At 34.0% G+C, this 27,226-nt stretch overlaps 1 protein-coding gene across 1 annotated transcript in view; it reads right to left on the reverse strand.

The window, feature by feature from the left end:
• Nucleotides 1-27,226, reverse strand: part of LOC101793415 (dynein axonemal heavy chain 8) — a 135,848-nt gene that overhangs the window by 40,693 nt on the left and 67,929 nt on the right. The window contains exons 47-65 of the mRNA XM_072030593.1: nucleotides 27,039-27,125; nucleotides 26,822-26,929; nucleotides 25,880-26,014; nucleotides 24,124-24,285; nucleotides 22,468-22,714; nucleotides 20,310-20,551; nucleotides 20,090-20,230; nucleotides 15,570-15,807; nucleotides 14,604-14,746; nucleotides 11,579-11,713; nucleotides 9,435-9,557; nucleotides 7,570-7,783; nucleotides 6,929-7,038; nucleotides 6,219-6,382; nucleotides 3,964-4,153; nucleotides 3,352-3,474; nucleotides 1,597-1,727; nucleotides 1,114-1,267; nucleotides 471-635 (exon numbers count right to left, since the gene is read on the reverse strand). Of these exons, the coding sequence (XP_071886694.1) occupies nucleotides 471-635; nucleotides 1,114-1,267; nucleotides 1,597-1,727; nucleotides 3,352-3,474; nucleotides 3,964-4,153; nucleotides 6,219-6,382; nucleotides 6,929-7,038; nucleotides 7,570-7,783; nucleotides 9,435-9,557; nucleotides 11,579-11,713; nucleotides 14,604-14,746; nucleotides 15,570-15,807; nucleotides 20,090-20,230; nucleotides 20,310-20,551; nucleotides 22,468-22,714; nucleotides 24,124-24,285; nucleotides 25,880-26,014; nucleotides 26,822-26,929; nucleotides 27,039-27,125 (3,012 nt within the window). The remainder of the gene's footprint in view (nucleotides 1-470; nucleotides 636-1,113; nucleotides 1,268-1,596; nucleotides 1,728-3,351; nucleotides 3,475-3,963; nucleotides 4,154-6,218; nucleotides 6,383-6,928; nucleotides 7,039-7,569; nucleotides 7,784-9,434; nucleotides 9,558-11,578; nucleotides 11,714-14,603; nucleotides 14,747-15,569; nucleotides 15,808-20,089; nucleotides 20,231-20,309; nucleotides 20,552-22,467; nucleotides 22,715-24,123; nucleotides 24,286-25,879; nucleotides 26,015-26,821; nucleotides 26,930-27,038; nucleotides 27,126-27,226) is intronic.

Raw genomic sequence — 27,226 nt, forward strand, 5'->3', positions numbered from 1 at the left:
CAAGTCATCTATTTTTTTTCTTGCTAATTTTCTATTTAGAACACCCTGCATAGGCTTTTCTGTTAAATATTTTGTTACATTTGCTACATTCAATATTTTACCAGTTTTGAAGAAGCTAATGAGAAATATGAATCTTCCTTAATATTTCAAAATGAAATTCTTCTTTCAAGTTGCAAGCAAGAATTTCACAAATCTGCATACATTGCTTTTAATTAGGCAAGAATACAGCAGGAGGAAAAAAAATGAAAATCAAGCTAACATGAAGAGAGTGATTCATCTTTAAAGTATTTTGCTTTTAAGTTCTAACAATTATACTATTACTTTTATTATACCAGCAATTATACCCCATATTTTGGTAGTCTTTCAATGTGCCTTTACATCTCCTCAAAAATACAAACATGAAATAATTATTTCACAATTTACAGGATAGCTTGCTAATGGAAGAAAGGAAGACAGATCTAAAAACTTACCGGAGAAAAGCAGAGGACAATGTGCAAGTTCTTCTTTGCCCGAGTTAAAAAATACTCATAAAGATTATCAAATGTAGGAGGACACCGAGGCATCTCTTTTTTCATCACTGGTATTAGTCCTTGAGTGATTTCATCCAGTTCATCCCGAGCAAATAAATTAGAAATCTTTATATAAAATTAAAATTGATAAGAAAATAAATTGCATGGATATAGAGTTTGTAAATACTCTTCTGTTTACACCTGTATATCTCCCTGCATGTATGAACATATATGCCTATATAAACTCCGCAGTTTAGACATATTAAAAACAAATTTGTTCCTGATTTAAACTTCATTTAACTCCATTAAAATCTAAAAATTCTAACTCAGAAAGAATACAGATCTTGACTGGCCAGTGAAGCTTCATTTAACAAAAGCTACTGAAATACCCAAGGTAATGCTTTTCTGGTCTTTTCCTGCCTTGTATTAAAATACAGATACAGGCAATCCTCACCAAGAGCGCTCTTTCTCTTAAACGTTGACACATTTTAGGGTTAATCATTATTTATTTTCATAATAAGCTGTGGAATTGATAGAAATTAAGGAGAATGGTTTCTCCAGTTTTCTGCTTCTGAAGTACATTGTCTGTCACAATGAGACTTACCTCTCCTGAAGACAGTAGATTATTCACGTATTCCAAAAATGACTCCTCTTTTATTTCGTTATCAGTGAAAATAAAAGTAATGCCTTTTCCTTCTGCTCCAGCTGTTCTATACAGAAATTTTAAATCATCTGACAGATTGCTTACATTATAGGATCTACAAGTAATAAGAAACATGATGTGGTAGTTCAAAATATCACAGAATACTGCTATTTCCAGATTAGAGTGTTTTACAAATGATAGTGAAAGACAACTTTGTAAATACATATATCTTGGCTTGGGAATAGCTAACACGTTTCATCTTTTAGAGCTCAAACTTCCTCCAATATTGTACACGAATCAGATATAAATTATTTTTTTTTTAATTTCCATTTTTAATTGGTCACAAAATGAAAAAGACAAGCTGTTAAAAACATACTAGTATTATTGTGTAAAGAGAAAACAGCAGTATAAATTGCACCTATATACACGTCTCACATTTCTTACCTGGTTAAAGTGATCTGAAATATTTTATAGCCAGCAATATAGGAGGCCAACCTTGAAAGACTTTGTTTTCCAGAACCACCAACTCCAACAAGTAAAGCATTTCCATATGCCGTCCGAATTATCCGGGATATCTGTATTGGAAAAAATAGAATAATAGTACATTAAAAAAACAAAAACATTCATTAGCAAAATTAAAATTCTGTTACAAAACAACTGAATTTAATCAAATTAAACATAAAGAGTATTAAAAAGACACTAAGTTTTGAAGACAACTTCTCAGAGGAACATTCTTTAGGAATGTTGTGTAACTGAAATGAAAGAGTTCTCTTGTAAGACTATAGAATGATTATAATTAAGGGTATCAATAGGATTTAAATAAAGGCAGACATTTTGAGCTGTAATCTACATCTACATCCTGACTATGTACAAAACTATAAATTAAAAAAATTTAGAAGAATGAAATATACTACATTAATTTTAAGAGTTTGAAATACTTGGATTTTTCAGTTGAACAAACACTAAATTATAGTTTAACTGATTTTCTGTTTTATTTACTTTTAATATTTCCTTTGAGGTAGTTTCATTAATAAATCTCTCAGATACAAAAGCTGGATTACAAATTTATTATCTAATTGCTTTTTTTTTTTTTCCCCTCCTCAGAACTCCTCTATATACATGACACATTTCTTGGCTTTATCAGTTTTATTAGTGCACTATTAGTGCACTACTACTGTTGGATGCTACAGTTTGCTTCATTCCTCATATAAATTATGTACAAAAAGAAAAGATGGGCACCTATATCAGGCCTTTGAATTATATTCATTTTTTTCCTTCAAGTAAATTAATTTTGGTTTTACATGCAGTTCCTTCTGAGCCTACCTATACAATTTCATATTTAGACTTCTATTTTATTATTGTTACAAGGGTGGCAAAATCTATCATTACTGCAGTCACAACAGGGCTTCACCTACTACCATTTGAACTGAATTATATTTTTTTTCCCATTCAGATGCAAAGAAAAGGTAATAATTTAATTCACTTTAGGTTAACTAGTGAATAATACAACATCTCTCTTTTTCTTTTTTGGTTTTCATACAGCTTCTACGTGTCTTTCAGTAAACAGACTACCAAGTTTAAGAAATTTCTGAGGTAACTAACACATCTTCTTAAACCAGAGGCACACTGCTTCAAACAAAATCTACACTTAGCCTTTTTTTCCCCTCCAAATTCAATTTTGACTTGGTATGAATTCTTCCCTTGTATCTTCTGTTCTGAAAAGGGATTCATTTGATCATGAACTGAGAATACCCTACAACATTCCACTACACTCCTTATTTATTTATCTCTCTTCTCGTCTCTCATCCAGTCAGATTCTACCTCACACTGCTTTGGTCACTTGTCAGGTACAGCTACCTTTGAAGTGTCTTCTGAATTCTTAAAGATTAAGAAAATATTGTATGTACAAAATATTGTATACCTCTTTGTGACCTCACCATTCCCACTGAGGGTAATCTGTATACGTATGAACACCCAGAAGTTTTAAGAAATATATAAAATAAGGCATTTATTACAAAATATGCAAAGAGGCAAAATGACTGTGGCTCTTTTCTAGTTCCTTAAAATGGCTAGGGAAGGACGGCAAACAAATTTGGGGATAGGAGCTGCTTTTCAGACTATGCACCCCAAGCATAAGTTGTCCAACTCAGGATCACTATGGCAATAGTTAAACTAATACAAAAGTAACAAAACCCAAACCTTAATAAGATGTGTCATTGCATCCTTGAAAAACACCAAATCAAGAAATGATCCTCTAATACATTCATTGTATTGTCTCTGGTACATTTGCAATTTTTCACAAAGAAATTCAAAGCTTGGAACCTGAAAGATTACAAATTATATATATAAAAAAAAAAAAAAAAAGAAAAGATAAAAAAAAGAAAAGATCAGCAACAATGCTAGCAGAGCCCTTCAGAACTTAAAACACTGCTTTATGCATAAACTTGAGTTCTTGTTTGGGGCACACATCATGAAATTATCTTGTTAATTCACTTCAGTGATTGTACCTGTGTGTAAGCAGAAATTTTTTGGCTAATGCTGTAAAAAAAGGGGAAAGGCAAAGGAAAAAGAAGGAATGAATAAAGTACATTTGTATAGCATCATTAACTTAAACATATTTTAATATATATATTTTAATGTTGCTGAAATGACTTATTGCATGCTAACCCAAAAATATGTATAAGCAGATTCACAAAAAATGTGGCAGGTATTCAACAAAGCTTCCATATGATGTAAGTTCAGCAATATAATGTACTTAATAATTAAAGGAAAACTTCAGTGCTGAGTATTTTAGGTGCAAAATGAAAATACCTCCTCATAAATTTTTGGAGCTTCAAATACAAAATCTTCTGGTTCGTCACCAGTTGGTTCAGGTACGTCCCGCAGAAAATCCACAAAATATCGGTCTTCTTGGAAAACAGTTACACCTGTATCCACATATTCTTCAATTGCTTTAGTAACAGTTTTATCAAACCATGCTGTATCCTCAGGAGTAATAAATCTAAAAATCATAGATTAGCATAATTAAAAAAAAAAAAAAAAGCTTTAAAATATTAGTTATATAAGGAGGAAAACATAATTAAATACTTTTAAAAATAACAAATTTTGTAACATTTCATTGAAAAAATACATATGCAATACATATCAGACAACAGTTACAAAAAATGATTAATCAATATTCACAGAAATTAAATATTTTCAATGTTCTGCAAGTATCATAGCCAGTCACTAGAACAGAGAAAAACTAAACAAAACAAAACACTAATTCTCCAGCTTTTCTCTAGAAGTAGGTAACGACAAAACACTTAATTTCTCAGTTGAAAAAGAATGAGAAAAGGTGAATGATTTCCCAAATAACCAGGGCCAAGCTTCCCTTCTATTCTTTTGACCAGCACTGGAATAGCATAATTTATGTTATTATAGTGCTGCCTCTGAAATTGCAATGAGATAAGTAATGGTGAAAATCACTAGAAAACTCTGGCCTTTATTTTTAAATGATGGAAAATGATGGATAAGATTTCCTTTTAGATTTGCTACATTCATTTTGTAAACTCATCAAACATATCTAAGGAAAGAGGAAAAAGTGAGTAGGGCTTTCAAATTTCAAATTAGAAATTTCTAATTTCAAAATAGAATTCCTCTGGGATATTAGAGCTCATAAAAAGCAATTTTACTTCCTTGGTATTCACTCCCATTTGTTAATGTAACTTCCCATGAAAAATCAGAAGGCACCTGCCAGCTGATTCAGAGCTTTCATGGAAGAAGATGAGGGATTCTAAAAGACACTGGCAGAAATCATAACTAAAACTGTTTGACAGTGGCCTATGTTTTGGTTAGAACTCTTTCTAACACTGACCTGTAATGAAGGGCTGTTTTTTCAACCACTAGTTTCAGGTATGTGTAATATATCTCAAAGCTTTATGTATCTTACTTGTTTTGTTTCTCTTTCAATTGAGTGCATGCAAAACTCCATATGCTAAAGTACGTTTATGAAGATTTCACTTTGTCCTTTTATAAGGAGCTTTGTTTTCAAGAGATAATTCTTTTGTACCTTTGCTCTTTCCTTTATGTTTGCAGGTTACGGGAATAATAGTGACTAAGCCTGACTGTGTTTAAATACAATGCAATTATGAATCTTAACAGCTACCATGCCAAATTATTTGCACCAGAACATATTTATATACTTGACATCTTAAAATAAATCCCATTTTAGACTTCTACAGCACTGAAAAATATCCACTCATGACAATTCTTAAGCACTTGATATTTCAAGGCCATTAGGTTTAATTAAAAGCAAAAACAACACAATATGCCTTTTTGTATCTATGGCAAAATATTTGTCATTGTTTTCACTTTAAAAATAAAATGCAGTGTAATGAAATACACATACATATTTTTAAGTAAACATTTAGCTTTACTGTTTTAATTTTAAAACATTAATTTTATAATAAATATAAAGGCCCTTCCTCAGATAAGAAATAATTGTATTAGTTAAAATCCACAGTAGTTGTGGATTGTTGACTTTTACTGACAGCTACATCACTTTATCTGGAATTTCACAAGAAATTGAAACTGTAGACAAAAACATTACTGAATATTTAAAACATACAGCTGACAAATGTGCTGATTTTATCAATCATTTAAGGCAGATTTTGATGACAAACTTTTTTAATCATATGGATGTGATGATTTTTTCTGTAAGATCAGAGCAATTTTATACTGCAGTCTATGGGTCACTGTATAAATTTAGGACACTGTAAAATCCTCTCTTTCACAGAGGAACTGACTGCATGTAGCCAAAGATAAGTTTGCCAAAAAATAAAAATAAAAACAGTTTTGAACAGAGTTTCGGTTAAACAGTTATTTGAAGTTTCAGAGTTCTCCCACCAGTTACTAGTCTAATCTATCAGCACATAACATAATGTTTGTTGGGACGATACCACAGTGCAGACATGCAGAATAAGACAACATGTTTCATATTGGCCTAATAATATTTGTCATGTTAACAAATTTAATGTGTATGAGCATAAAATGTATGGTTAAACTAAGTCGATATAAAATGATACCTGTCAGCAATTACTCTAGTACATTCATGTTTAAAAAGTGCTAGAAGGACACTGCTGTTCATGCATTCTTCTGACTTTATAGTTAACATTCCTTGCCAGATTCTAGAAAGGTCTCGAAGGTTGAATATATAGTGGAATTTAGATGGTGTAGGCAGCATCTTTGTCTAAAGAAAAATATTGTTAATATTCAAGATCAGTAGCATTTAGAAAGAAATGAGAATAACAAAACCTGCACATTTATAAATAAACATTTACTTATTAAAATGAGAAAAAAATAACACTAATTTTCACACATAATAGTTTGGGCAAAGTCTTTCTAAGAAGTCATCAAAAATATCTGATCTGTTTGGAGGCATGATCTAGCACTAAATGCAAAAATCCAACTCTTAGAACATGTAATTATTTCATATGTTACTTTATAAATTAAAAGTAATAAATTATAAAGAATTAAACACCCTGTTCCTAAGTTGTAGTGATTAAAGCTTCGGGTAACATGAATAAAACTATAGGAATGAATGAACTGATACAGCCATTCATCTACCTTATATACTAAAATCTAGTATTTTCCAGATTCTTTCTCCAACAATTTTTAGCTCATCTTTCTCCTGTTTTCTTCTTGCTACAGATATGTTCTTAAGGAATATGTGCCTAAGTTAGACTAACAGGCACTCTTTTCAGACTGATAATAAAATTTTCCCTAAAATTTATACCTTTGTCCACTGCCACAGTATTCTACCTGTCGGGATCAATTTTTTCACCATATCACATACTTCAGGACTGAAATTTCTACATGAATGAAAGTATCCACAACCAATAACACCTTAAAAGATAAAATGGAATAAACAATTAATCTCAAGGTGCAGGATAAAATAAAGTAAGTTGTGAGCAATATTCCAAAAATGCAGTTAAAATTAATTTGCTTTTAAATTATAGATCAAATAATTGTCTCTCTCATCCATGACTTTTCTAAACAGGTAGCATGGACACCTGTTGGTGACTGCGAACATTTAACAATATACAATAGTGACAAAGTTAAAAGAACGTCAGCAACAGAAGGCTCTTCAGGCAATGCAGATGTATTACATGTTAACAGCAGTGCTTATAATCTTCCAGGAAATCACAATTACTTTCTGATTTTAGACAAGAAAAATCATTAATAAGAAAGATAAGCAGTTAGAGGGGTTCATTTCTGTTCCATGGCATTATTTTGCTGTAATATATCTTCAGTTGTTTCACTGGAAGCACTTTACATTTGCATGATGAGAGAGAGAGAACATAGTTTTATAAGTTTTAAATCTTTTTTTTTTTTTTTTTTTTTTTTAATCCATGCTAAAACAAGAAAAATAAGTACCAAAAATTTTGTCTATGGATGCATTGGATGGCAATGTACAATTGAATATACAAAACTGTCTTTTTAAACGCTGGGGAATATCATTACGGCCTCCTCCTGGATGTATCATTGCTGCTATTAATTGTACATCTACAATTGTAGTGAAGTCTCCAGGCTTATCCAAGCTGTACATTCCTTTCATTTCCATCATTTGACGAACAATTTCATTTGTTATCTGTAAGTTTATGTAACATACACATTAGAACGGCAAACCAAAATGTACTCGGTGATAATTTAGTTTATTCTTGTAACTTTACCATTAATTCCTAGAGAATTTTAATCTAAACTCAGACTAAATTATGTTCCTTAGTCATATGGAAGATCTTGGTTTCTGTGATTCTAAAACTAGAAATATTATTTCAGAACCAGACTACCACATAATATGAAACAAAATGTGCACATATTAGTTCCATATTTTGCTATTAGGTATTCAGCTTCAGAGTTTCAAATTGTGCATTTAGTCTTCCATTGGGAATCCTTTGAAGCAAAACACCTCATTCTTTTCTAAAACAGGAATCTGCTTATTCGGAAAAGACTATTCACTTTGTATTTTACTCTACAGCATCTGTATGGATCTGGAGGCACCATTGAGTTACCACTATAGCAACTGCTCCAACAATAATTAGCAAGCCTTATGTGCTCCAACAAAGCCATGAAGTGCAACAGGGCACTCATCACAAACCATCATCCCATAAAAAATACTGGAGAAATATCTTGGGGCCATGATCAAAGATGGAGATCCTTCCATAATGGAGATTCTTCCTATTACTGAGTAATGCCTGGGCCTGTAAGGATTTTGCCTCAAACACAGCCACTTGCCCACATTATAGACTACGGTCAAGCAGCTCAGTGTTGTGGATTATGTAATGCTACTTTAAATTAAAATAATAATAATCATTTTTAAAAAAGATCTTAAGTGAGAGCAAATGATGCAAACCAAATAATTGATATAGGCTAGCATTTAGGTAAAAGGCCAAATTGCAGTTCAGAGACTAAAAACACACACTTGGCTTCAATTTTTGCAAAAACAGCTTTCTAAAGTGAAAAAAAGGAACTATTTGGACTATACAAATTTACTTAGATCCCTACTGCCACTTAAATATTTGTTCAAGCCCACTCTCAGAAAGAGACCTACTCCCCATACTATAAACAAACAAGCTTAATGCTGTAATTACTCTTAACCCAAGCTCGGAGCCTCACAGCCAGACAGCCAAAGGATTCAAATCTGCACATGGGTCTCCCATTTGAGCAAATTGAAGAAAGTAATGATAAGCATACTGGCCCTTTACATTATCATAGTTATTCCAGAAAACCTAGCATCTTGGTCTAGAAAGACTTCATATCTACTATTGGAAGGAACTATTGAATAATTTTGCCTGATTTGGGATCTGTGTAGGCATATGAATGCTACAAACCCAAACTGTAGACAATGGCTCATCAAAAGCCAAAAATGTTTAATCAGTTTGCAAGCCAATTTGTTACCTTTGAAGTTGGACACAGCCTTTATTACTTTTTGCAAGGTATCACACTTCTGTTTGGCAGGAAGTTTGCTTACTGGTGCTATAAAATTAGTGTCAAACTTTAACAATGATACGTTATTTTAGTACAGCGATGCTTTTATTTAGTCTTAGAAGAATATGAGAAAGTGGAATAATGTAAGGTATGACACCTTTAACCTACTTCTTTTTTTCATTCCATAAATACATTGTAATTAGAAAGCATTAACAATTAAGAGTAAATTAAAATTTTGAGTATGTCCACAGACTCCTACATATATGAAAAAATAGCAACAGTATGATAATAAATTGTACTAGTTAACAATGTACCTGATCTCCCCATTCATTGATAATTGGCATATTGATATCATCAATAAAGACAGTCATCTTTCTGCCTCCAGGAGGTCCATAAGTACTTCCAACACGTTTGTCCACATAACTCTCTATTGTCCTCTAAAAATTAAAGAAAGTCCTTGTTTTTTATCTAAAGCGACAATATTTAAAATGTATTGTTAAAAAAAAAAAAAAAGTGACACTTTACTTAACCAATGATTTCCTCTTTCAGCTTTCATCTTGAAGGAAATCTATCCATCTATTTATAGTATGACAGCAGTATAAAGGCAACTTAGATTCCTTTTACAATAATTTCCCAGATGTCTTGTAGACTAAGTAAAGCAGTATTTTAACATTTTGGTAGCAAAAATCTTTTACACTGAGTTTTGAACTGAATAAGAAGCAGGATGTGATAGACAAGTAAGACACTGATCTTTAATAGGAATATATTTTCAAAGCTCTCAGCTCAATGGTCTTTCTAAAGGTACTTGGACTTTTAGAAACAATGGCAGAAAAATACCTTAAAAGATGGTAGAAAATGCTTTCCTTAGACAAATAATTGTTTTGGTTTTATAATCATAAGTGTTGTTCTATATGAGGAATATGGCATATACTGTGATAAAGATAGAAGTATTAATAACATTTTTGGAAAGATTGCAAACAGAAAACAGATACAAGTTTTATCCAATGTCTTTCACCATGGAAAATATTTAGCTCCATGTTCTAGGATAATTGCATATAGAACATCCTTAGCATTAATACATCATTTTGGAGACATTTAATAAAAGTGAAACTGCTAAGAAACAGAAAATGATTATATTAGAAAATAAAAATTATGTTTCACAGCTATCATATCTAAAATCAACTTGTTTTTCAAATAGCCTCAGAATGGCAACTCAAACTTCAAAAAATATTTTGAATGCAGCCCTTTCAACTGTTTAGAAGTATTTCAACTTTTTTTTTTTTTTTCTCTTTTTTTCCCAGCTACATTTCTCTCTTAGAAATCAGTATAGTGAACTATGTACTGAGCTAGCTAGCTGAAAACAAAAAGTGTATCTTCTGAGGTATCACAGGACTATAGCAGAGACAAGGCACAATAAGTTCCTTTCATAGTGTCTCTGTACCAGACAGGAGGAACCCATAATATACTAAGTGAAGGACACTGAGACAAAGATAGTGACTGTTCAATTAATCTTGCATGCATGAAAGGATGCCTGCCTTATTTTGCTTCATAGTTTAATATATACAGCATGGCCAGACATCTTACACATAACAGAAAAGCCCAGCAGCTGTTCTATGAGTTTGCAATTTTTTTAAAAAAAACAAAAAAAGAGAGAGTGAGAGTGTGATTGAAATTATGATTTCTCCCCATTTTCTTTATACCATTTTGAATTAGCTTCTTAAAAACAAATACTGGATTTGGGGATGGAATTTGTAAAATCTGCTTCATGAGCAGGCTTTTCAATTACAAAATCTTCCCCGATGATTACTCTCCTACCAGAGCATTCTCACCATGAATTCATTGCTTTCAAGAGGTAATGAAGCCAACTAAACTTACAGGATCACATCCTAGCAAAATAGTATTGAATCATAGTGCTGTGGTATATATCATCCTTTCTACCACTTGAAAAGCTATCTGTAGTATTTGTGTCTATTTATATGGATTTTTTGCAGTTCTTTTAGGAAAGGGAAATTTTATAAAGTTCCAGTGCTGGTCACTCCTGAACTGAGGAGAAATAAGATGATCTGTTTTTTTTTTTTTTTTTTTTTTTTATTAAACTATATATATATGATTAAAAACTACTGAATCGGCAAAAAATGATGCATTATAAAAAAAATCATTAGTCTAAAGAGAAATTAAGAATTTTCAGAAAAAAAAGAAAAATACTAAAAAATTGATTCTTAGAATTACATAAAGAAAAAGCACTCAGTAATCATGCATCTATATGAGTGAACGTATTTTATTCTGCTCTGAAAAAAAATAATTTTAATAGAATTTTCTGAAGTTTTTAAGGGATGTAGAGAAAAAAAGGTTCCTTTAAACTTTATTTCTACATCACTTATTTTATCATTAGAATTAAGTACACTTAAATATTTAGCTAGGACAAAATAAACAAGATTTGCAAAACTTATATTTTTACCTGAAACATAAATGGTTCTGTGGCAGATGAAAAGTTCAGACATTTTGACAAATGTTCTTCTGGATCATACTTTTTCAAGTATGCCTTAATCATGACAGTCTTTGCAGTCCCCTGTTCTCCTATGAGCAAAACTGCCTGCAATAGACATTTGCAGGCAAATCAAAAACTATATCAAAACTATTAACTAAGTATGCATAACAGAATTATTTTAGAAAAAGGGATACTTTCTGTGCCTAATTTTGAAGGATATCTTATTCTGGTAGTTTTGCTATGTCTCCATATGCAGTGATACAGTATGTACTTTCATCCCATCTCAATTCTCCAACATAAATTAGTTATTGAGTCAAAATAGAAAGGATTAAAGTGAGAATGTACTAGAGAGTTTACTTTATTTATTTATTTTATTTTTTTTCCTCTCTGTAGCTTAGTGCCTTCTACTTTCTAACACACTCACTGCAGACTGCTGTAGCAATCTCTAGCAGTGTATGACCCTTGGAAGGCCTTTTTATGATGGAAAGCAGTCTCGAACGTCTAATCTGAATGTAATCTTTGGTTCATTTTTAACATATGCTCGTGATAGGATAATTCTTTCTTCCTGGTATTGTTCTGAAACCAATTAAACAATTGCTAAAAGAGATACTTTAATACAGATATTTTAGAGGTCAGATCAGAGTCAGCTCTAGTTGGCTCCAAAAGGGATCTGCTGCTGGCCAGAGCTGAGCCAGTAAGTGATGTTGGTTGTACCTCTGGGAGAGCAAATGTAAGAAGGGGGAAAAAAGTCTGCTTCGCAACAACAGCTGGAAGACAGGAGTGAGAAACAACCCTGAAGACAGAAAGGTCAGTGGAGAAAGTGGGCAGAAGGTGCTCCAGGTGCTGGAGCAGAAGTTCCCCTGCTACCTGTGGAGAGGCCCCTGGTGGAGCAAGCTGTCCCCCTGCAGCCCATGGGTCCCACATGGAGCAGATCTCCACGCTGCAGCCTGTGGAGGAGCCCCCAGTGGAGCAGGTGGATGTGGCCTGGAGGAAGCTATGGCCCATGGAGAGCCCCAGCAGGAGCAGGCCCCGGGCCGGAGCTGCAGCCTGTGGAGAGGAGCCCACGCAGGAACAGGGGTCTGGGGAGAGCTGCTGCCCGTGGGGGACCCGTGCTGGAGCAGTTTGCTCCTGGGGGATGGACCCTGTGGTATGGAGCCATGTGTGTGCAGTTCTTGAAGTTCTGTGGGCAGCCCCCACAGGCTCAGTTTGGGAAGGATGGCATCCCATGGGAGGGACCCCAAGTGGAGCAGGGGCAGAGTGACCATGAAGGAGCAGTGGAGAAGAAGAGCCAGGGACCGACTTCACCCCCCACTCCCCATTCCCCTGCACTGCTCAGGGGAAGGAGGTGGAAGAGGGTGGATGGGGGGAAGCTGTTTTTAGTTTGATTTTAGTTCTTACTGCCTCATCTTCTAGTGAAAGGCAATAAATTATATTAATCTTCCTATGCTGAGTCTGTTTTGCCCATGACAGCAATCGGCAAGTGATCTCCCTGTCCTTATCTCAACCCCTGAGCCCTTTTCATTGTATTTTCTCCCCCTTTTCCTTTGAGGAGGGGGAGTGAGAGAGCAGTTGTGGTGGAGCTCAGCTGCCCTGTAGGGTAAAACCACCACAAGTATCTTCTGAGGCATTGACCTTCGGAGATTTACCGTGTTTCTAAATATCAAGATTTTGTGCGTTTTTATAGTCTGATCAAAGGGAGAGCCAAATTATGGCCTCTGGAACAGTTTCATCAAACCCAAGTAAAAGGTTTTGTGTCCAAATCCCATAATTTCACAGAAAAGCCAAGTTCCAGCACTGGCTCATACACTTGTGGTATTTCTAATATTGGTTCTAGATACCGATATGGGAGTATACTGACTTGTACCTCACAGATTGGCACGTTTCCATGGAAGGCTGCTAGTGCTCTTAACACCACTGTGTAATGCAAACAGTTTTGGTGGTGGTAGTGGTGGTAGTTGGTTTGTTTTTGCAGATTTTCCACTGGACAAATAGGCCTATATATGTATTAAATAACTATTGTTTGATGTGGCCTGTGGCCCATGATTGGACCTTACTGGTATAATCTGTATAAGTATTATCTCCTTTTCTGTAGTCATGGCTGTTGGTATTAACTACGGTTTTCCTACTGAGAGGAAACAAATACAGTAAAGGTTAGTAATTTCATGTTTATCATAAACTGACTTGTGAAGTCTATTATCCTTATTTGTCTATTCAAGAAAGCATAAACCGGAAAGAGGAATATGGTGTAATGACCAGGGAAAAGGTTTATGTCTTTCTCCAAGTAAAATGATGTGTTGTTGGAGTTAAACTTCTATGAGAAAAAAATACCTTATTAAATGGATATTTAACTCTTTTTTTTTCTTTTTTTTTTTTTTTCTTTTTTTCTTTCTCTCAGAGCAGAAATAAGTATAGAGAAGTCATAGAATCATAGAATATCCCAAGTTGGAAGGGACCCACAAGGATCATCAAGTCCAACTCCTGGCACCGCACAGGTCTGCCTGAAAGTTTAGACCATGTGGCTAAGTGCACAGCCCAATCACTTCTTAAATTCAGTCAGGCTCGGTGCAGTGACCACTTCCCTGGGGAGCCTGTTCCAGTGTGCAACCACCCTCTCAGTGAAGAACCTCTTCCTGATGTCCAGCCTAAACTTCCCCTGCCTCAGCTTAACACCATTCCCATGGGTCCTATCACTGGTGTTTACAGAGAATATGTCAGCCGCCTCTCCATTCCTCCTCAACGAGGAAGTTGTAGACTGCAATGAGGTCCCCCCTCAGCCTCCTCTTCTCCAGGCTGACCAGGCCCAGTGCCCTCAGCCGTTCCTCATAGGTCTTCCCCTCCGGGCAAGTCACGTCAAGGAAACAGAAATAGAGCAATAATGATACAGCTGACAAACCACGGCTACAGACAGAGAATGTGAACGATGATTACAACTCCAATTCTCCAATTACTTTATATTTCTATTTATATACACAAAAATATATAATCCTGCACTTACTTTGTTTTGCTTTGCAATTGTGTTTATCAAAAACTGTGTTCTGACATTGTCAACATTTGGAACCAGAATAGATGCGTAGTCTGGGACACTATCTGTTGGATAAACATATTCCTGAACATTTTTACTCCAGTGTTCCCAGTCACCTGAAATGACAAAAAATGAATAAAATAAATTAAAAAAAAATAAATCTATATGTCCTACTTAAATTTACAGGTAGCTACCTAAATAAAAAGGCCAAAATAATGTTTACCTGGGATCTTGTTCTTACTTTATTGGTGAAAAGGTATAGAATGTGAAAATATGGATTGTGTGTGTATACACTAAATCAACATTGCTTGCAAAATAATCTAGATTTGGATAAATGAGAAATAGATGCATTAATGTGAGAAAATAATATGAAAGAACAATAAGTTCTTTACAAATTTTGTTTTGTGTGTAATTTAAACTATAAATTATTTCTGGAAAATATGACACTATTTGAAGCCATAAAATTTAAGATTTATTGCTGATCATCAGACATGGATAAACAATGATTATGAAGTAGAATTTAAATTGGATTAAATATATAACAAAAAAATAATCTAGCTGTGAGGATATTAAATATAAACATCAAAATAATTTAGGCTAGAACAGCTTAAGTAGAAATTACCCCAAAATTATAGACTGTTTAACTATAGTTAATAGAAAAAAAAAAAAGTGCGAATGAAACTAGAAACAAAGGAAGAAAATACTACCAATGAACACTCATTCTTGGTTTCTAACATCTCACCTTGACAAAGCTGAAAAGCCATTAAAAAGCCATGGCCATTGAAAAGCCGTAGAGAATCTGTGTTATTACTGTACTGTCAAAATATGTGCTTCAATTACCAAAGAACTTGGTCTAAATAAGTAACTTTAAATTTCAAATGAGCTATATTCAGTTTTAAAATGCCAGTATAAAAAACGACTGCCAATGCTTTTTCTTACCGTAATCAGTAACATAAAATTCGTACATCGTTTGACTTGTGCCAGGGGGAATTTCTGGCAAATCTAATTTTTTATCATGAGCTCTAATGAAGGCTTCAAGTTTATCTCTGCTATCCAACTCCAGAAGGGCACCTAAACTCCACATTATTCCAAAGGAGAACAATTTATGCAGATGAGATATAGTTGATAAACCACCTTCTTCCTTCGATGGAATCAAGCCCTCCAGAAGATTAATAGACTGAAAATATTTTAAAATATTATGCATTAAGAAAATATTACATAATCATTTTTTATTTTTACACGTACATACTTACCTTTATATGCATTATTTATATGTATTCAAACTTTAAATTATAAATTGAAAATACAGATTTACCAAAGAATAATAAAAAATTCAGAACTACAAACTCAAGAAAATAGATTAAGGATATATAATCTATTATTAATTATTAATTCATTATTATCAATTATCATTCATTATTATTAATTTATGTGTTTATATTTATATAAACCTGGACAACATTTTCAAAATTACTTAAGTGCTTTGCTAGTTAAATATCCTTTTAAATTATGCCTACCTGATAATGTAACTTAAGATCTACAGTAACAGAACAACATTTTAAGGGTATTTATAATACCTAGTGGGATATTCAGAACTCCAAAACTAGATGGCCTTAATTAAATATTATAATGTATGTGCCTCCTCAATTCTGAAAATTCCTCAAAGCATCTCTTACATTAAAATTCTGTTAAGCATGGAAGAATTTTCAGTTACTTTCCAATGTATTCATTTGAATTATATTCAAATGTTGCATATAGCACATTAACTTCCATTTTGTGTAAAAAAAAAAAAAAAAAAAAAAGCAAACAAAAAAACAAAAACCTTCTAAATATCCAATTTTATGATTGCTACCCTCTGTTTTTAAGGAACTGGATTCCAGAAATCCAGTAACTTGCTATCTATGTCATCACTCACAAAACCAGATGTTTATTTTGACTGTCTTACAGAATGTCACTCATATTCCCTTTCTGTACAAATCAGCATCGAACACATTACTTCAAAATATTTCTTTCTAACAGAGAATCAGACTTTCAGTCAGCTTCTGGAATTAGTATTCTTTATGCTATCTTGGATCTCAATCTCATACTGAAGTAGGAAGTAATGTAGTAATGTATACATATACATATATATACACATATATAATATATAAGGACATAAATAGTTAGAATACTTTTGATTAATTTAAAACTCAGTTTAAAAAAGATGATTAACCAATATCAATTATAGTTAATAACTTTAAAATAATGCCACTACTTTTCTTTGGGAGATGATTGATATCTAATTATGATAGATGATTATCTAATTATTGCAGATACAGGCTTTGTCCCACTTTATCTGAACATAATCTGTTTGTCCCCTTACATATATGCACAATTGCAAATTTTTACATGATGCGTTGGCTCTTAGCAGTATTCTGTAGCAATATATATATATATATATTTTTTTTTTTAAGAAAACAGATAAACTGTAAATACTACAAAGGTTGTAACAAGTCAGATGAAAATACCAAGTGGACACTTTTTGAACACTAAATACAAACAAAAAATATGATATGTCCCAGTGGTACTTGGGTTGCAGTAATACTGACAGTGGTACTTCCTGCTGGTAATCTGTGCAATGTCTTTCTGTACCAAATACACTTTTTCTAGGTTTATTAGTCCTCTATATATTTTTCTACCATGAAAGTATCAGGATTGGTCTTGAATGTACATACACTTTTGCCATCCATAACACCCTTTGGCAAGATGTTCCATAGGTGTGCTATATATGGCATTGAACAGTTTGTTTTATCCTGTGCAAGCCCCTTCATGAATTTCATTTGCCATTTTATTACCTATTTATTCAGTCTCATAAAGTCTGTCTATAGTTCTTCATGGTTAGCTGTTTTGTCCTTACCACCCTCAGTAATTTAGTGTCATCAGTAAACTTCTTCACCTACAACTTTTCCAAGTTTTTAATGAACATTTTGAACAGAACTAATCCCTGCACGGGTACCTCAGGACCAGAGGTAACGTCTCTCCTTTGTAAAAACTGATCCTTTACTTTAATAAATGATTTTCTTTCATGTGACCAATTATTTAGCTGTAAATAACTGTCTGTCTTCTGCTATGACTGCTTAGTTACATGAAAATCTGGTAAAGAACTCCATTGAAGACCTTTGCTCCTTCAGGCAGACAGTATCAATCAGACCATCCTTAGCTACAAGTTAATTGACTTTTCCAATAGGCTTATAATATAGGATATCCCTAAACAAAAACTACATGAATCTTCTAAGGTAAATTTTATTTGTCAATGTAATGAGGTGGGTCAGAAGAAGGTGAACAGTCAGAACTCAAATATAAAAGTAAAAACAGCAGAAAAAAAATCTAGGATCAACAGTAGAATATATATAGTTAGAAAATCAAAGACAGTGGAAATTACAAGAAAGGCAACAGTGGAATCACTTTTACATAATACTATTATAAGGTAATTATACTGTTAGGATTGGGGCAAACGAATGAAAAACACCTTTAACAGTGAATGCTAACAAAAACCAGATAATCAGGTACATGTGTATGAGTGGGTGAACATTCAAAACTTGATTTCTGAACTCTCAGGTGCAAGTCTGCTATCTGCAACTGATCTGGGGTGTAATTTTTGATAACATCCGGGCTAAACAAAATTGGAATATCCTGAATCCTGCAATTAGTAAAAAGACATGAGGTAGATGCACCAGTCAGGAGGCTGATCAGGTACAGTGCATCTTAGACCATTTATGGGAAAAGTAGGACCTTGAAGTTTGGGGAAGAAGAGGTGGTAGGTGAAGAAAAACAAACAAACAAACAACAACAACAACAAAAAACGGTTCCCAAAAAGAAGTAGTAGTCTTGGAACAAAGGGAGTGAAGAAAGAAGGAAATTGAGATTATGGCTGGAGGAAAGAACTTGGAAGTGGGGAAAGATCCTGTAGAGATCAGAGAGAAAAAGCTGAATAATGCCAGGGGATCTTTGTCAAGTAATGCCCAGTCCTGGTAGCTGCAAGTGGCTGCTCAGCACAGAACTAATGAGACTTTTTGCTGGAGCCTCCCACAACAAGGGCAAAATCCCTGCTGGGAAGAGGAACTGAACATAATACTAGAGGGGGGAAGCAAATGAGTGTCTGAATGCATCAAGTTATCAAGCAGTGTAAAAGGGTCTGATCTCACTAGATCTCAGGTAAGCACCAGCATGGAGATCTGGTGTGGGTTATTTACCATGACACCTGTGAAAGAAACTAGAGATTTGCATCACAGGAAGAAATACTGAATACAGGTTAAATCAGGGAAATATTTCCCTGTTCAGGAAGTGCAAGCAATTAACACTAAAAAAATAAAATAAATAAAAAACACACATAGAAACTTCTAGCCCCATGTGTTTTCCAGGAACACAACATGAATTCAGTCAAAGGTCTCACAGATAAAAAATGCAGAAGAAAAAAAAAAGATGCTCTCTCTGTAGAAAAATTATGGAGAACACATCTACTTTTTTTGTCATCATAAATAAATGAATTACATAGTTTCTGCCTGTGGTAGATAACTTAATTCCACTGTATACTGCACATAGTTAATCTTGCAGTATCAATTGTGGTTATTAATTTGCTGCAAAATACTTCCAACTATTGAACATCTGAAGCTAAATCCCTAATGGACAGTAAAGAGATACCAGGTTCTAATTGGGTACTTTAATATTAATTGTAGTGTTAGCCAAAATATTACCTTGTCTACTCTCTTATTCAAAGTCACTCTCTTATTCAAAGTCATTTTTTTTTTATGAGACAGTCAGCATAAAGCTGAGATTACATGGACAAATGCAGACTCTGGAGACTTAGAATCTGCACGTGACAACTGATTCATAAACAAATCAGCTGGAGACATGCAGTATAGGACTTGCAATTTTGCAAGATCTGCCAAGCAAATAATTCTTGTTGATAATAAAAAACTGATTTGATCCCACTCAAGGAAGAATTGCAATTAATAGGAAGGGAGAAGCAAAAATTATTATGCTGAACTTGGAAACGTTGACTGACAGAATCATAGCTACTATATCTAGATAAAAAGATAATTAGAGTTATTCTTTGCTGTCTCTGCTGACAGTACCAGTAGGGTTGGTCTGACCCTTACAGCAATATATTTGATATTTAAAGAATTGGAATGAGACCACAAGCTTAAAAAACATATACTTCTGAAAACCATCTAAAGCTTGCAAATTCCAGTCAACAGAAGACTAACCTATAGAGAAAGCAATAAGGAGAAGCAAAAGTTTATTTTGCATATCCCTAACAGTTCCTCTTGTATTCCCTAAGAAACAAATACTGAGGTTGTGGTTTCCTATGTCAGAAACAATTTTTTCAAATGAAATTTTATTGTAATCAAATGTCCATTTTGCTATTTTTCCACACTTACTATGTCAATTCATACAGACTTACACAGTATTTGTTTTACCTGCATAATGTAGTTACATTCCAGAAGCTCCATTTTGGGATTAAGGTTTAGTTTCATGTATGTATATGCTGGTTCAAATATTCTATCATACAAACTTTGTAAAACTTCAGCTTCTTGAGGAGAACGTTTTTTCAGCCATGCCTGAAAAACATCCACATTATTCTTCTGTATAAATATATAACAAGGTAAAATTAGGAGTAGCCAGCAACGATAATCTTACTTGCAATATCGGTCTCCAGCTAAGGGCAGAGGAACTGATATAGACCATACCCATTCGAGAAACTGTGGCTGGAGAGGCATTCTCAATGTTGTGGACTTCAAATAACAGCTTACATGTAGGGGACATAGGAATACGATCTCCATTTGCTAGAGTGAGGGTCTTGTTATCATCCAAAACTGAATTTAGATTCTCAATCCAGATTGCATCTACAGGACCATCTAAAATCAAAAACACATTTTCACCTGGAAAAAAAAATACATGGTTCATATCCTCATGCTCAAAGAACATGAAAAATACCTCAGTACTTAAATAATGTATAAAAATAAATTTTGCTTACTGTAAATTCTGCTGTCTCCACACATACTCATTACTATATGTGTTGTACACCCAGTTAAGATACCATTTTTGAAAGAAGCAAATGAGGGCTTTTTTTATATCTTTATAATGTACATCTCTGGTGAGATTGCCTGTTCTGGCTGCTGGACACCCAGACAACCACTTTGTCACTCTCCCTCCTCAACAGAACAGGGGGAGAAAATAAGATGAAAATGCTCATGGGTCGAGGTAAAGATAGAGATCACTTGCCAACTGCCATCATGAAAAATAGATGTGACTTGGGGAAAATTAATTTATAAAATTACTATTTATAGAAAGGATATTAAGATACTCGAATTCTTCTAGAGGAGGACAACAAAGTTGTTAGAAGGGCCAGAAGATAGGTCATATGAGGAAGGGCTGAGGACACTTTGGTTTGAAAAAAAGAAGGCTCAGGGGCAAACTTATTGCTCTTTACAACTTCCTGAGGAAGGGAAATGGAGAGAGAGGTGTCGGCCTCTTCTCTCTGGGAACTAATGACCGGATGTTTAGGAACTGCATGGAGCTGTGCTAGGGAAGGTTCAGACTGGACATTAGGAAAAATGTCTTTACTGTGAGGATGCTCAAGCACCTTTAATAAAATGTTTAAACTTCTTTTAGCCGTGAATTGGTCAGGCAGTGGGACTCAATCTTTCTAGGCCCCTTTCAGCTGAACTATTCTAATTTATTGCCAATTAATATAGAATTGGATGATGAGAAAGAAAGACAAAAAAACAAAGAAAAAAACTTTTCCTCCAACCCTCCACCCTCTTTCTAGTCCATGCTCAACTTCACTCCTTCCTTCCCAACCCATTTAACTCTTCTTCCTTCCTCCACCATCATCTGTATGGCATACATGTATGCCATAAATATACATGTATGCCATACAGATCATGAGGGTTGTGATCAGTTCATAACAGCTCCTCTCTGCCACTCCTTCCTCCTCACACTTTCACCCCGTTCCAATGTGGATCCTTGCAATGGATCCTTCTTGTTCTTCAAGAAAATTTGCTCTAACATGGGTTCTCCATGGGCTGCAGTTCCTTCAGAGCATATCCACTTGCAGTGTGCTCTGGCATGGTCCTCTCCATTGCGCTGCACAGAATATCTGCTCTGGTGTCTGTCCCTACTTCATCGACCTTGGTGCTCAAAGGATTGCTTCTCTTACTTTTTCTTCCTCACAGCCTGAGCAGTGTTTTGCCCTTTCTTATATGGGTTACTACAAAGACACCACTATTTTCACTGATAGGCTCAGCCGTGTCCCGTGGTGGTTCTTTTCCAGATAAAACTGGCCACGTCCAGCACAGTACAGTCCCTGGCTTCTTGTCATATAGATCAGCCCTACAGATCCCTTGCTACTTGCTATGTAAACCCATTTCAATGTCAAAGACCGAAAACCAAACAGTTCAACATTTCCTTTTTTAGAAAAGAACCTCCTTTTGGGAAGGTTCCCTAGAGGAATTCCCTTTCTTTAAAGTCTTTTCCAACCTTAATGATTCTATGATTCTATAAGTAAATCTTCACTGTATTTTATCAGCCTCCAAGTCTCCATCTGCAGCCTCAATCTGCACTATAGAACTAGAGTGGCAAGGAAACAAACAGTTGTTTTATAGATATAATATTGAAACTTTTTTTTTTTTTTTAAACTCTTGCCCTTTCTTGAGAAGTGAATTGTAACATTGGCTATGTTCTCTATAGCTGTTTTCAAGAAAGGACTTAGCCACATCTGCAAATTCAAGATTCTGTTTTCAATATGTAATTCAAGAGGTATTTTTATGACACCCCACACAAAGTATTTACATACCCTTTTTAGCTTTCAGTGTTTTCCTCCACAGTGTAGAAAATATTCCATCTGTCCAATCATTAGTTGCAGCATCTAGTTTCCCAAACATCTGAGGAGCTGTTATAGCTTTGGGATTCATTCGCATTTCTCTATGAGGTTGTCCACATTCTGTCATTGCTCTCATTAATATGGTTATGACCATTGTTTTTCCAGATCCACTAGGTCCAAGTGTCATCAATCCATGACGTACTAGAGAAGTTTCATACAACTATTAAAAATCAAAATGTTTTGAGAAATAAGCTTTTGGAAGATTTTGGCTTGCATTTAATATGTTTGTCTAATATATTTATAATCACTGACTATCATAGAGCATTATGTGCTCAGAACTGAAACCAGCCTGTGTTTTTTGATTTGTAGTGTGTTGTGGAATTGTCCTAATATTTAAAGCACCAAGTTTACTCTGAAACAGTTTATCGAACTAAATCTTGCCTAACATATTCAAAGCAACTCAACACTTTATTTTTTTAACCAGATTTTAAAAAGGATTTTCTGTATCACTCAAAAGGAAAAAAAAAAAGAATAGTAGCAAAACATTTAACACACAAATAAGTAAGCAGTAAAGTGCTAAAACATCTTGAGTGTATGAAATAAACATAGGCACAGCACTTCCTGCACGTTTTTGTGTATGAAAACTGTACAGCCTATGAACAAGCACTTCAAGGCCTTCCTATTAAATAACTACATACCCATTAATCAGCAACATGCCATACGATTAACCCACACTAAACAAAAAATTACCATAATCCAAAATCATGGTCTAACCGTTAATTCATTAGTTTATTGAACATAATGTCTTATAAATATTTCAAAATCAAAAATAATTAATTTTTCAGAATACCTTAGTAATCTTCTGCTTTTTGGTTCTTTCATTTTACAGTACCTACTGCATGCTCACTTGTATACTTAGCCTTGTCATAGCTTTAAATAAGGTTGTCATAGCATACACTAAGACTGCCTGAGGCTTCTACACATATTTTATCTCTTTTAACCCAATATGGCTAAGATGAATGATTACCCAATAATACAGGTTCTTTCTCACATAAGGTTTGAGTCTTTATTTCCTATAATGTCTGCTCAAACCCATCATGAAGACCATCCTTCATTACAGAAACGTATTTAAGTCATGAATACACACCTCTTTTTTTTCCTTTGCCCTGTGATAGGTCTTTTAGCTCTCATTCCCTATGTAGCAGAAGTTGTGCCCTGGCTTTGTTTCTTGTCACTATTTATTTTCTGCCTTGGCCTTCAAAATGCCTCCCAACTATTCTTATACCCTACCATCCCTACTCTAGCCTAAGAAAACCGTGTTTAGGGTGCCATTTACGTGCTTCGTTTCTGCATTCAGATAGCTTAGATGCACTACCATATCTGGGAAAGGCTGGGTTAACACATGCTTTAACATTTTTGTTTCTTCTGAATAATTTAACGAAGTAATAATAATAACAAAAAAATGACCCTTAGTATTCCTTAGTGTGGTCTACACACAACCTTTATTTTATTCCAGTATTAGCAGCACAGGTCCTAAAATGAGACAGAAATTTAACCATTAAAATGGTGTTCTGACTTCTGTTTGTTAAAAAGATTTTAGGAAAAAAAAAAAAAAAAAAAAGGTTTTACCTGAACAAGCTTAAGATTCCATGGTGGATGGTTAATCAATCCTGCTTCTTCAATCTGATTAGCTACTGCAGCCTGTAGCTCTGTATATGTACTACTGTCCAACTGCAACCCCGGAAATAGATCATTGATAAGACTGAGAAACAAAGGCTCATCTTCATCTATCTGGAAAGAAAAAAAAAAAAAAGGTTATTACGTGTTTAAAGAATGATTATCCAAACTTCTGAAACCAAAATCCAAAATTAATCTCTCCTGTAATAATAAACAGTAAGAATATATTTTCTAAATACAGATGCCTATGTTCATAAATGCATACTACCAACAGGATAGGTCAATAAGGTGATAGCATTTTGATATTGTCATCCATGCCATGAAAAAAATAAATTCAAAACTGAAAGAAATTTCCCACTGAATCTATCTATCTGATATCTATCTATCTGAAATTTCCCACTGAATCAATCTGTAAAATCCCCCAACAGTCACAGCATATATTGGACAGAACATCCTGTCTGGAAAGAAACCTTTCCATAACTTTCTTTTCCAGGCCTTAAATAGTTTTCCTCCCAGCATTATCAAACACCACCAGAAGCAAACTCCCTGAAGTCAAAAAAGCATAAAATAGATTTAGTCTGTACCTGAGCAAAAAATGCTAAATTTGTCAAGGCATTTCCACTACCACTAAATTCAATACCTCTGAAATAGAACCATAAAAATACCAGGATTATGTGCTTTCAATTCCTACAACAAACAACACTCCATTCAATGCAAATGCCCTTATGGTAACTATATTGGTGGAACTAAACAAGACCCTGTCTATCCAAAAAACTCACACTATCACTGGAAAAAAAAAAAAAAAAATGAAGCAAAATTCTACATTTAAAACATTCACTACATGTATGATTTTTGAATCCTAATACTTAAAGGACACCTCCAAAACCTTTCAAAAAATGTGTTAAAGGTAGAATTCTTACACCTGCTGGATATCAAACTGACAAATTTGATGCATACATTGGATTTACAACACACTAGAATCTCTGCTTCCTAGTAATCTCCATGTTCAGTACATACATTTTCCTGTTTCCATATAATACTGTCTTCAATTTAAAGGCATACAGGCAGCAACCATTTTTTTTTGTGTGGTTGGTTTTGGTGTCAGACTTTGTTCACACATTTGTTTGGTGTCAGTCACTGAGATATATGCATACACGCTATTCATTTGTCTATATATTAACTCTGTTTTTATTTTCTATTGCTTTTACAGTAATTGATAACGCAAAACCTGATTGAAACAGACTGACAATTAACTAGAAATCTTTGGCACATGATTGTAATGCATGTGCTAACTGGACTGAACACTGCATACTTCATTACTTGAGGACTTGCATTACTGGCAACTGTATAAACTAGCAACGTACATTGTTGAGCAGGAATACTTTAAAAGATTAATTTAGTTCACATTATTCAGTTTATTTATAGTACAATAATCAGTCTATACAGATGTCAGTATGTGAAATGTCATACCCACAGCTAAACCAATATTAACTTACTTGAACATTGCACCCTAACCACTTTTTTAAAGTTCAATAAACATTCACTAGCGTTTAATTATGTTTATCACTTTTCATTTTTTAAAAGAAAGGGGTGTTTTTGCTTTTTTTTGTCAACCTCTATAAAAAAAAAAAAAAAAGAGAGAAAGTAAAAGAAATTACTAGTAGTCTTGCACATAATACGGTGCTAAAATCTTAAGTTAGATTCTTACCAGCTTAGAAAGATTCATATCTCTTAGCCCTCTCATAACAATACTTAATTCACTTTCATTTGGTCTGGCCCTTTTTTGAGATCCAAGAGTCCTAAGTACTGACAGGATATTCCTCAGGCCAAAGTCATAATGAACCTACAAGAGGGTGAAGAAAAAGGCTTATGAGTAATGAGTTCTATAGCTTTATTTCATCAGTATATCAAATCTTGCCTTACTAACCACCTTCTATATTGTAGTTACCCTGCCTGGAAAAGGTAGCTAACACAGGAATTGTTGCTGTTGAGGAATTATTCTATTAAAATAAATGAAGGACAATAATATTATTTTCAGGAAGGGAGGGAGTGTAAGTTTTATACTTCAAATTTCATTGACTTCATCATTTACAAACCCATATAGAAAGTATTTTTTAGCTCTTTGTAGCAGTGTTCTAAAAAAACAATAGTTCCATTCCAGACTGGGACTTTCCAACTGAGGAAACTTAAACCCTGGACCTCACATGAAATCAGTTCTGTGCACTGCAGAGCAGCACTGAGACTTAAATCGAACTTCAGACATTCCTCCTGCAGTTTCCAAACTCTGAATGCTTTCTCTAGACTTCTCTAATTCTTATAGAAAAGTGACATCACCAGGTTAATTTTCCCTCACAGCCATGTTTAGGCAGAGAATTTCATACATACGCAACTAAATGCTAACATATTTAACAATTAGACAAGTGTGTATCTGACTACACATACATGAATTAACATGGTTATTTGTTCACAAATTTTAATAGAAACATGCTTGGATTATATTTTAATTACTTCAGTATTTTTTTTAGAAGCATAAAAGTGATTATTCGGGAAAAAAAAACTGCACAAACCAAAACTGAAGTGTGTGTTTTATGTAAAAAACATTTACATATACATACACAAAAACAAAGAGGAACAGAATGCATAACATTACCTGCTTAGTGAGCTGCTCCTCACAAAGTTTATAAAGAACAAAGAATTTCTGAGACAATACCACATTGTCAATAAATCCATAACTTGCAAGCTTAACTCTTATGATTATCTGAAATAAATATATATATATTTAGAAAATATTTTTTCTGAAGATAGATAAGGAAAGTAAAAGAGTCAAATAAAAACATTTTTTCTTTCAGTTCACTCATTAATTGTACCTGTCTATCTGGAACCATCATTGAAACGGTTCTAAACTGAATTTTTAGATTTTCTGGCAGTTCTTGACGTCCAGCATATCCAGGATTCTATACAGGAAGACACACTGCATTATTATTTACAACAGTCAAAACAGCATTCTTCTTACTGTTCAAGAGCAGTAAATTTAAGCACAAATGCCTAGATCTGT

Source organism: Anas platyrhynchos, chromosome W, assembly GCF_047663525.1.
Source record: "Anas platyrhynchos isolate ZD024472 breed Pekin duck chromosome W, IASCAAS_PekinDuck_T2T, whole genome shotgun sequence".
Classification (NCBI taxonomy): Eukaryota; Metazoa; Chordata; class Aves; order Anseriformes; family Anatidae; genus Anas; species Anas platyrhynchos.